Genomic DNA, 11,577 nt, shown 5'->3' on the forward strand with positions numbered 1-11,577 from the left:
ACTCTTTATGCTGATTTATTTGATCCTGTTATCAACGTTGATATACGTTAGGGGAAGCCATGGTGCATTTCGGGAATTTTTCAAATGAATATAACGCTAAAAGTTGCTTTTACAGTACTGTACACTTTTTACATTTTGATCACTTTAACACATCTTTATTTGAATAAAAAAACAACAAATACATTTGTTAATTTTGAATGGTAATTTTCCTTTTAATTTTAAATGGTAGCCGCAGGATATTCAGGAAACCGCTTTGAGTTTGTTATAACATTTATTTGTTTCAAGTGATTAAAGGTAACTACTTATTTACACGTCCAAATACTTTGTGGCCACTGTATAATATTGATATTAGAAGTAGCGATTGTAAATATTGTACGTTTGTTGCTCCGCCGCTGCGTGTGACGCCATGGCTGGGCGGGGCTTGTTTTCAAACCCAGACGCAGGCTCACAGCAACGAAGATGGCGGCGCTGGGGTCCGCCAAATCCGCTGGACCGGGGCAGAGAAGCGCTCCTCTGAGCCTGGAGGAGGCCCGGTGCCCGGTGTGCTCCGAGATCCTGCTGGAGCCCGTGACGATGCCGTGTGGTCACTCGGTGTGCCTGCACTGCTTCCAGCGCACGGTGAAGCTGAGCAGCCTGTGCTGTCCGCTGTGCCGGCTGCGGGTGTCCAGCTGGGCCCGCAAACAGTCCCGGGAGAAGAGCCTAGTGAACGCCGAGCTCTGGGAGCTGATCCGCCTCAGCCATCCGGAGAGATGCAGGCGGAGGATGGAGCAGAGAGACGGGCAGACCGCCGACGGAGGTCCGTGGTGCTCGACAGGTTACATAATCACGAGTTTGAAGTCATTATTTACGCTTCGACAAATCGCGGCAGGCATGACAGTTTTCCTCATTTCAGTGCAGTTCGTAATTCGAATTGTTAAAAGACGAAAAGAGCGTGAGTTATGCGTTTTATAAATGTTACATATAATGTTATATTTAAAAAAAAAAGTAAGTGGTATGTTGTATTTTGGGGGGGAATTTGGAAGGAAAACAACAATGTTTTGTTGGGGGGCGTTCACACATGACGCGTTCCGTCCGCGCTGTTTTTTTTATGTTTGGTCTGTGAACGAACGCCCAGTCGCGTCGCGTCGCGTCTCCCGCGTCGCGTTTTCAACTTGGAAAACATGCCTCGAGTATTCCGTTCTATTGCGCTCGCCACCGAAAAAAACCGTTCGACGCGAGCGCCGGAGTGTGGACGCCTGGGCGGGTTTGATTGTGTGGCGTTCTGCCGATCATCTGTCAAACCGTTCAGCGTCACGGGACTAAACACTAGTTTGGTCAAATCACGTAGAATCAACTATTTACATTTTTTTTATTCTTAAAAAAAAACTTGCTATACCGTGAAGACTAACGAGGCATTTGTCGGTATTATTTTTACAGTAGTGCGGTTGGTTGTAAACGGATCGGTTACGGTGTCTTGTCCAGGCATGTGTGCGTCCAGTGGGTGGAGCTAGTGACGGAACTGAGATTGTAGAGAGCACCCAGTGTGTTTATTGTGGTCTGATAACTTTATTAGTAAGCTGGCTATTTTTTGCTGACTTAACCTATTTATGCTTTCGTTTCTTAGAAATCTTTCGTGCACCTGTACCGATTCATAAGTCTGGAGAAATGCGCCAGGACTACGAGAAGCAAAAGACGAAGGCAAGTCAGGCTAGGCGTAGCGGTTTTTTCCCATGTTAACCTATTTAAAAACTTTTGAACATGTTTTTGTTTGTTGCTATGATGTTAACATTTAAGTAAATTTCAACAAAGCTGAAACATGCACAAACCTCCTTGGTACGGCTGTAAAGAATAGCCTGAAATGATCTGACATGGCACTTTTGGTTTCTAATAAGCTCGTTTAATTATAGGCTCTCGTTAGAGCCTGAAATACAGCAATAGTCATATATATATATATATATATATATATATATATATATATATATATATATATATATATATATATATATATATATATATAAAGCTCGCTGTTATCCCTTTAGGGTGGAAGCAGTGAAGAAAACGAGGAGAGAAAGAAAAAAATCCACAGAAAAGAAGAGTGTGGGGTGACGAAACTTTGTCAGTATCCTGTAAGTTCGTAATATTTCGTAATTTGTAATATTGCTTTCATTAAAAGCCAAAAATTACATTTTGCCGTAATTTACGCACCCTCATGTTGTTTCAAACTTTCCAAGTTTCTTATGTGAAACACAGAAGAAGATATTTGAAGAATTGAAGTGATTTTTTTTTTTTTTTTTTTAGTCCTTGGAGCGTTCTTCTAAATATATTCTTTTGTGTTCAACATAAGAAAGTAACTCATGCGGGATTAGAACGAGTTAATGATCGCAAAATATTCTTTTTTGGGGTGAACTATCCCTTTAACTGTTGAGTTACTGCTCAATTATGAATGATCATCCATTTCACGCGGCCGTTTACTGCGTTTCAGTTCTGCGGGATGTCGGACTCTGAGAATGAAGAGCCGGTGGGAAAGAGGACCAGGCACGTCTCCGCATTTGTGCGGAAAACAAGATGCTCCCCTGCTTTCAATAGAGGGTATTGCACTTCATAATTTGACACGATTATTTTCGGATTATTTTTGAATATACATATTATTAGTGGTCATATTCTGAGTGACTAAAATGACAGTGACAAAAAAACACTTTTTTTTTAAATTATGACATTTTACGATAACAGTAAACTATAAAATAATACATAGAAAATTAGAAATTATATAAAGTCAGATTTAAAAAAAAAAAAATCAATATCAAATGCCTTTGTAGTAATACAACCGCTAAAACATGAGCTAGTAAAAAAACAAAAAAAAAAACTAATAGCAGTATTAATGAAGATTTTTGATGTTTCTCTCAATAAATAGTTTTTTGAGGTGCACATCCATGTCATTGTGCTGTATTAAAGGTGTCTTCATAGCAGCGCTGTTCAGAGGAGCCGGAGCTGTACAGACTCTGAGGATGGAAGAGGAAAAACCAGAGGTCACACACATCCTGCAGTTCCTGACAAGGTATAATATTTCAGTTAATGCTTTAATGAGTATTTTCAAATAATCAGCAGTCACATTTGTTGGAGAAAAAAAAAAAAAAAAAAGTCCTGTTTCAAAAAATATATTCAGCTCTCATCTTCAGTTGCGGAGTATACAATTGTTTTGTAAAACTATATAGAAGACCTATTTATCCAGAGCAGCTTTTCGTACTTGCTAGAGCAGGGTTCTTCATATATGGCACTAGAGGTCGACTTTGTATGAAATTCTTATTTCTGATCAGCTAATGAGCTGATGATCAGGTGTAGTGGTCAGAACAGTTTTTCAGCGAGGTTGATGAATCGATTTCATTTTTTAATAGCCCTCGGATACATGTTTGTTCATGCAAAGTGGACTGGAGGAATAGGAACAAAAACACTGCCCTAAAACATGGTTTCAGAGGTTTGAGAACCACTGAAGTACCCCAGCGCTGCACATTTTGTATCTGACACAACCACTTCAGGTCTTGCAGACTCCACTAATAACCTGAGGAGGTAATAGATGAGAGAGAATGACAGGTTCAAAAATCGAATAAAACAACAGATATCTATGGTTCCATCCACATAGACCGTGAACATTCACGCACCCAAATTATTTATTCATTTTTCATTTTTTTTCTTCGATGCAGTCTGACTTTTGCAAAGTGAAAGCACAGGCTGTCCAATAAGGTTTGAGCATTACACCACTACGGTTGTCAAAAATAATTGAATTTCAAATATTTGTTAAATTGAGAAGAAATCTGTTTTTGCATTCGAATGTGGAGATTTTTTTTTCTAAATTCGATGAATTTTAGGTAAGCATCAGGCGGCACACAAAATGCGACAATGTAAGGGTCATTGCATGTTAATGCTTTCGTAAGTCTATCCAGTTGAATCCACTAAATGAGTTGCTGCTATGTTGTTCATGCGTAAAAAAGAGCATCAGTGTGGAGATGTTATTTACCTTTTAAAAGTGTTTTTAATTCGAATTTCGATCATATTTAAGTAGAAAATTTGAATTTAGTTTTTGACCTACACACCACGTGGCCAGAGCAAAAACACAAAAGTAGAGGACTTTCAGAGTGAAAGCACATTCAGTAGATCCTCTGTATAAAAAAAAAATACAAAAAAAAATTGTGATACATTTGTCTACACAAAGTAGGAATTTAAATAGACATTTGATTGCTTTCAGAAGTGATATTCACAGTATTTCTCAAATGCACAGCCAGAGCCCACTAGGCCACAGTCCTGTTTAAATGCACCTTAGCTTTTAATCAGATTCTTGGGGACCACTGAAAACTTCCAGGCAAGTGTGTTGGGGCAGGTTGGCACAAAAATCTGCAGCATGCTGACCCTTTAGGAGCAGGACTGGACACTCTTTTAGTACAAAACAACAAATGGTGTGGCATGATTGGCAAATGAGTAATTTTTGTTGTCAGTGATGCTACTCTACCCCTCTTTTCCCGCTCTAGGCTATCATCGCTCACAGTTACAATGCTGGAATCCTCCTCTCCTCTGAAAACAGTCGCTCTTTCTCAGCCCCGGTTCTGAGCCTAGATAAGAGACACCACTGGCGGGGCATCCACACTTCATCCGCTTCGCTCGTGCTTCAAACAAAACCAGAGAGGTCCATTAGCCCAGAGAGCAACGATAGCATATCTGAAGAGCTCAACCATTTCAAGCCTATAGTCTGCTCGCCGTGCACTCCACCCAAAAGGTTGCCCGATGGGCGACTTTTGGAGCCTACGATCGTGAAGTCAACGCCTAGGAACTTGACACGCGCTCTGCACAAGTCCACAAGCTACGAGGCCAGCCCGACCATCCTGCAGAAGTGGAAGCAGATCGAAGTTGATCGTCAGAGCATCAAGGTGACCTCGAAAGGTACAGTCACGAGTCCGATCGCAGAGGATCTAAGCCTTAAACTGAGTCCCGTTAAAGAGGGGGACAGTCGACTCTGCAGATGTTCTGCGGCCAAGAACGGCGCACAAGATCATCAGTGCATTTGTGAGTCAAGTGCTAAGGATCGGAAGGATAAACCTGCAATCTGTAATAAACGACGTCTTGTATTTGATCAGTGTAACAAAGGGGAAGGTGCACACATCAGGTCGACAGCTCAAACCATTGCAGATACTTTAACTGCAAAAAGACGTAGCAGATGTGAAGAACTCTGCGAACCCACAGAGATTTGTAAATCGATGCTTGATAAACACTCTGGACACTGTAATCAGGGTACGAAACAACCCGAGAACTTTGTAAACGAGCCTACCACCAGGAGCTGTGTACTTAACAGACCTACCTCAAGAAGGGGCAAGAAGAGAAGCCACAAAACCAAACATTTAGAAGACACCCTACAGACAAAAATGTCCCGGACAGGTGCCTGTGACAGGCTTGATGATGCAGTTGTCCAGAGAATGAATCAGGAAAAGGAGGACCGAGAGCTGGCGCTGAAGCTACAAAGACAGTTTGACAGAGAATGTCAAAAAGTGGACAGACACAAAACGAGTCGAAACAAATATGAACTCCGGTCCTGGGCTACAAATGACAGGATGGTAGGACACAATACACGCAGATCAGGAAGAATCTCCAAAAGAAACGAGCACTTTAACTACAGCTGTTAAAGGGACCTCCGGTTATGGTAGTGTTTTATTGTAATGATTTGTCACACACATTTTTTTTGTTGAGGCACTACAGCGGCTTTTTAAGATCTGGATAAGTATTATTTATATCTTTTTATCTTTTCATCCAAAGCAGCTTGTAATAATTGAGTCCACCTGGGGCAAAGGTGCCCAGACCTGTTCCTGGAGATCTTACAAAGTTCAGGTTCCACCCTGATCGAAACACAACTGAACCAGTTAATTTGATAATTACAGACAGGTGTGTTGGTTCAGGGTTGTGTGTGAACTCTGCAGGTAGATCTCCTGGATCAGGACTGGACACCCCTGACCTAGAGCAAACTGGGGTCAAGTGCCTTTGCTTTGGGCAAAATGGTGGTATAGGACAAATTTGGACTCTCAGCGACTTTCCCTTTTATAGGAATCTGGATTTTAGGCTTTTTTGTTTCAAGGTTTGTTACTGTCTAACTGGCTTCTTCTACTCAAAAAGAGAGGAAACCGTGTATATGTTGTTTGGGGGGAAACATAAACAAAACATAAAGAATTATTTATAAGGGTTTTTAGTACATTAAGCCAGTGATGACGGTACTCCTTACAATCTCTTTGTGCTCATTACAATCACAATCAATCCTCAAGAAGTTAGTTTGCGTGTTTGAAGGTTATCATAGGACATTTGTTGAACCTGAAGGCGGTTTGTACAAAATTGTAGCATAACCCTTTTTCTTTTGCAGTTTCCAGTGGTTTTGAAAGATTTCTCTTGGCATACCTCTATCAGACGACTTTTTTTGAGAACGTTTTACGTGAAAATGGATAAAGATTGTACCCTTAGGCCAGAAAACTACTCAACACAAGTACGTAGATGCAAATGCTTGCTCAACAATTTGCAAGACCAGAGTCTTGTACGTAACCTGTATACTGCTTTCTTGGTGTACTGTGGTGGAAACAAAGCTCAGTACTCAAGGCAGTAATAGAATTGCCTTCAAATGTTTGTGCCATTAACAACTCAAGTGATCCATACAACGAAAACAATACAAATAAGTTATGTCTAATAAAATAGAAAGACACAGGGAATGAGTATTGAACACATGAAGAAAAGTAGGTGCAAAAAGACAAGGAAAACCACAACATCAGCTCAAGCCTATCAGTGATTGGAAAGCAGTCCTGCTCCTTTAGCTTAGCTGCTTCAATCTACAGTACCAGGATGATGAAGATAAAGTGATCACAGTGATCACAAAGACAGCCATGGAAACGTTCGATTGATTGGCCAACCAATCATCTGACTTGAATCCAATAGAAAAAGTCCATGGAAGAGGCCCACAACCTTCAACATGTGAAGATTGTGTGGAAGAATGAGCACCATTTTAGTACACGCAGCTTAATTTCTGAAATTTCATGTGAACAGCACCTTTCAAAAATATATTTACTAAGAATAATAGTGACATGTTCAATATTTTACCCACTGTATATGGCATCTGAAAACAGGTAATGACTGTTGAACAAATGCAAATGTTGCAACACATACTTGTTGCAGTGCAAATACTGTCACACATCTCCGTGTGTAAAATCAAACTTGAGCAGCAAGAGTTTGCATTTAGATATTTGTGCAGAGTATGTTTTAAGCCTAATTGTGCTAATATACGTTTTTCACTATTAGGTAAAATAAAATGGTTTTTAAAACGCTAAAATGCATTGTGTAACAGTGTTGAGATAAATTAGGATTTCTAAAGAAATCTGATTAGTTTTTTTTTTTGTTTGTTTGTTTTTTAATTGAAAACCTGCCTTTTTTTCATTTTCTTTCCAAACTGTAATCTGCATTCGGACAACTACATTTAGTCATTTAGCAGACGCCTTTATCCAAAGCGATAAAACTCTTCAAAAAGCTACAGCCCCACAAACGCAACAAACATCTAGCATGCTCACACAAGCAAAACAAGTATGAGAAGTTGCTGTAAGACACTGGTTTTCTGTCACTGTGTGTGTGTGTGTTTATCCATATCTCACCTTTAGCTTGATGTTCACACTACTCTAAGGGCTACTTTCATTTCCGAACTTTTATTAAGCTTTGATTACTAGAGAAATCTATTTTGTGACCTGTGTCTGTCAAAAAAAAGCTTTAGTGTTACTTTTGCTGAAAGATGACACATTCAGTTGGACCACATGTAAATGCACATACATTTAATCCAATCCACTTTGATCTTGATCTTTTTTTTTTTATTACGAACAGATTAATTTCTATACTGTGTACTTCTTTGTTATGTGCCAACATGTCTGATTTTTGCAAATCTGGCAATCTTTCCTTTGTGTGTGTGTTTTTCCTTTTTTTTTATGTAGGGAATTTTAAGTTATATATAATTCTGTAGGCTACCAGATGTACTATTGGAGAAGATAAACTAGATTCGTATGCATTGCTGTACTATTTTGGAAATACGACTTGCCTATATTGATACTGATGCAAAGATGTTAATAGGAACTTTTCTGACGGGCTTTCAAAGCGCTTGGATCGTCTTCCATTGTTGAAAGGTATTGCTGGATCTGAAAGAGCGTCGCATATGTTTGGATTCTGTGGAGATGTAAAGCACACATTATATTTATTTGAACAGTTCTTTGTAATAATGTCATCTTTTTAAAATATGCCATTTAAAAAAAAAAACAGGATTTTCTTGTATCAGTCAACGAAACACTATGGTCGTTACAACTGACTTGACAGGAATTAAATAATGTAGCATTCATTCAGAATTTAAAGACTTTTGTTACTTACAACTCTTTAGATGCTCCATAGGGTTGCATTTAATTTTTTTTCTTTCTTTTCTTGAACTATACATGCCTTGTTCCCTTATGACAGACACTTCTAAAGGTATTCGTTGTCAACTTTTTTTTTTTTTTTTCCCACTTGATAAGTTTGCCAATCATTTTTTTCATGTTTTGTCATGTTCACCTTGAAGGAATTCATTGAAGAAAATCAGAATATAAAGAAAATATATATCAAATTAATAAAGCAAGATAAATGTTAAACATGAGCTAGAGGTCTTGGCCTTAATTTCGTAGCTTGGCAAATAAACTGCATAGTTTGGTGCTAAATGTAGGCCACCTGAATGAAACGTCTCTGTAAGTATATTGTCTTTGTGGAATTGGAGACTCGAAATATAGTTCTTTGGCAGATAAGACCTGTTTTTGGACCTTTTACCAAATAAATGCTTAGGTTCTCAAAGTTATAGGGTAAAATGTTTTGTTTTGATAAATCGTTGTGGTCTGGAACAAGACATTCAGGGTTCAGATGATAGACTTTAAAGGTTTTAGTGCTGTCTTGCAGCAATGGGCTTTTTTCTAACTTTAAAATCAAAGTTGTGGATGCTAATCGTAATGTATAGTTCATTTCAAGTGACTTCAAGTGAAATCATTCTTTATAATAAAAGGAGGATTATTCACACGAGATGATTAAATAAATTAGACATTTCTTCAAAAGATTGTAATTATATGACTACAACCATAAAATATTTTTTTCACAGGTTTAATTTTCGAACACAAGAATTGCCGTTTTTTTTTTTTTACCGCAGGAAAACGTCATCCCGTCTAGCCAATCAAAGAGCTCATCCCTGCAACTGTGTCCCGCCCTTAAGGTGTTCTCTTTGTTCTATTGGACAGTTTTTGCGCGCTTTTAGCCAATCGCACTCACCCAGGTCACAGCAAATGAACAGGAAGAAAAGATGGCGGCGAGGAACGGAAAGAATGGTCTACTGGAAAAAGTAAGAAATCTATATTGTATGCAGCGTTGTTAGAGATGCGTACGTTTTTGCGCAGCCGTCTTTAGAGGCCAAAGGAAATGTACTATTTGATGTATGTTTCTATATTTTATCTTTTGCGCTCGTTAATCGTATTGTTGATGCGACCGTCGTGTCAGGGGACAAAACGTAAACTTGTATTAATCGATGCGCATTCGTATATTATTGAATGAGCATGTATATTAAAATATTTTATCGTTTACATGTGTAGGTACAGAACATTTTACAACGTTGCAAATAAGTTTGTAGTCGTGCTCATCGTTCCTGTCATCTTCAGCGGGAAGACGCGAGCATATGGTGTAAGAAACTAGGAAGCCGATGGCAAATGTGGCTTAATTCGTAGTATTTACATCTGTCTCTTATTTTCTATATTCATGTAAGAATTTAATGTGATCAGAAACTCACGCTCTGTCAAGCCGGTTTATCGTATTTTAAATAAAACACTAAATGCACACGCTTTTAAATGTATCAAAATAAAAAAACGGCAACAAAACAGTCACCGTTAAAAACCATACAAGGACCCTTATATTGCGTGCACTTTAATGCCAGCGTTGTCTTTTTAAAACATGTTTGTTATTTTAACTAATCTAGTTGTCAGTGTTTTCTACCAGCCTGTCAGTAATACTGCTTTTAGTTTCACAAAACCCCCAAAACGCTACCTTTAGAGTCTGACGTGGCTGAAAGTAAGTTTTTTTTTTTTTTTAATGAAATTTTTTTTTTTTTGTAAATTTGTGTTTCAATTAATTTTTTGATTTCAGTGGAGGATTGACGAAAAGCCGGTGAAGATTGACAAATGGGATGGTGCAGCGGTGAAGAACTCTCTAGATGATGCAGCTAAGAAGGTGTGTGTGTGTGTGTGTGTGTGTGTGTGCACATTTGTTTGTATATTTCAGATTTTTGTAATAAACTTTAAATGACATTTAAATTGCCCGCCTTTCTATTTCAACCATAGGTTCTGATCGAAAAATATGGCTACATCGAAAACTTCAACTTAGTCGACGGACGTCTGTTCATTTGCACAATCTCCTGCCTTTTCGCCATCGTAGCTTTAATTTGGGATTACCTGCACCCGTTCCCCGAGTCCAAGCCCGTGCTGGCCTGCTGCGTCATCTCATATCCTTCACCCAGCATAATGAAAATAGAGGTTTGACCTCGTGAATGCATGCAAACCCAGCGCTGCTTTCGGTTCTCATCCTTAACAGATTCACACGTACTTCATAATGATGGGGATTTTGACCCTCTACACCTCTTACAAAGAGAAGAACATCTTCCTCGTGGCCATGCAGAAGGACCCCGCTGGCATGGACCCGGATCACATCTGGCGGCTCTCCTCTAGCCTAAAAAGGTTTTTTTCCTTTAATTTATACCAATAGAATTCAATAGAATTCTGTAGTTAATTTTTTGAAACGAGTCAAATGTTTCGAACAAACCGTTTGAATGAACGATTCGATGAGGCCAGACAGTGCTGCCCCCTACTGACAGGCTTGAGCTGTGATATCAACATTAACACTCACGATATTGTCTACAATGAGCGAAAATATCAATATCGATTTATTTTGTCCAGTATTTCACAGCACTAGCTGCTTGAACATCCCTCTAAGCGTGAATGCTAAACTTGTGTATTTTTAAAAAGCACCTTACAATCTTCTCTCTCTCTGTCTCTCTCTCTCTCTCTGTCTCTCTCTCTCTCTCTCTCTCTCTCTCTCTCTCTCTCTCTCTCTGTCTCTCTCTCTCTCTCTGTCTCTCTCTCTCTCTCTCTCTCTCTCTCTCTCTGTCTCTCTCTCTCTCTCTGTCTCTCTCTCTCTCTCTCTCTCTCTCTCTCTCTCTCTCTCTCTCTCTCTCTCTCTGTCTCTCTCTCTCTCTCTCTCTCTCTCTCTCTCTCTCTCTCTCTCTGTCACCTCTCTCTCTCTCTCTCTCTGTCTCTCTCTCTCTCTCTCTCTGTCTCTCTCTCTCTCTCTCTCTCTCTCTCTCTGTCTCTGTCTCTCTCTCTCTCTCTCTCTCTCTCTGTCTCTCTCTCTGTCTCTGTCTCTCTCTCTCTCTCTCTCTCTCTCTCTGTCTCTCTCTCTCTCTCTCTCTCTCTCTCTCTCTCTCTCTCTGTCTCTCTCTCTCTGTCTCTCTCTGTCTCTCTCTCTCTCTCTCTCTCTCTCTCTCTCTCTCTC

The 11,577-nt window shown here is 39.4% G+C and overlaps 2 protein-coding genes across 3 annotated transcripts in view; both read left to right on the forward strand.

Annotated features, from left to right (window-relative positions):
* Positions 1–56: 56 nt before the first annotated feature.
* Positions 57–8,656, forward strand: rnf169 (ring finger protein 169). Of its 2 annotated transcripts, none has more exons than XM_043258889.1 (6): positions 57–814; positions 1,604–1,677; positions 2,019–2,105; positions 2,462–2,568; positions 2,932–3,034; positions 4,500–8,656. In XM_043258889.1, exons 1-6 carry the CDS (start codon positions 460–462, stop codon positions 5,643–5,645), a joined length of 1,872 nt encoding a protein of 623 aa, XP_043114824.1. In that variant the 5' UTR covers positions 57–459; the 3' UTR covers positions 5,646–8,656. The 2 variants fall into 2 exon arrangements, with proteins under 2 accessions (XP_043114824.1, XP_043114825.1); XM_043258890.1 differs by having other exon boundaries at positions 62–796.
* A 582-nt stretch (positions 8,657–9,238) lies between these two features.
* spcs2 (signal peptidase complex subunit 2) overlaps positions 9,239–11,577 on the forward strand; it is a 3,663-nt gene continuing 1,324 nt past the window's right edge. The window contains exons 1-4 of the mRNA XM_043258891.1: positions 9,239–9,382; positions 10,177–10,260; positions 10,371–10,531; positions 10,629–10,763. Of these exons, the coding sequence (XP_043114826.1) occupies positions 9,344–9,382; positions 10,177–10,260; positions 10,371–10,531; positions 10,629–10,763 (419 nt within the window). The 5' untranslated portion in view covers positions 9,239–9,343. The remainder of the gene's footprint in view (positions 9,383–10,176; positions 10,261–10,370; positions 10,532–10,628; positions 10,764–11,577) is intronic.

Source organism: Puntigrus tetrazona, chromosome 15 (assembly GCF_018831695.1).
Source record: "Puntigrus tetrazona isolate hp1 chromosome 15, ASM1883169v1, whole genome shotgun sequence".
Classification (NCBI taxonomy): Eukaryota; Metazoa; Chordata; class Actinopteri; order Cypriniformes; family Cyprinidae; genus Puntigrus; species Puntigrus tetrazona.

Excerpts from the sequence above, each read along its gene's own strand:
- rnf169 (XM_043258889.1), top strand. The coding sequence starts at position 460 with ATGGCGGCGCTGGGGTCCGCCAAATCCGCTGGACCGGGGCAGAGAAGC. Across the intron at positions 1,678-2,018 it reads ACGAGAAGCAAAAGACGAAG|GGTGGAAGCAGTGAAGAAAA; the intron begins GCAAGTCAGGCT and ends TTATCCCTTTAG. Across the intron at positions 2,569-2,931 it reads TCCCCTGCTTTCAATAGAGG|GTGTCTTCATAGCAGCGCTG; the intron begins GTATTGCACTTC and ends GCTGTATTAAAG.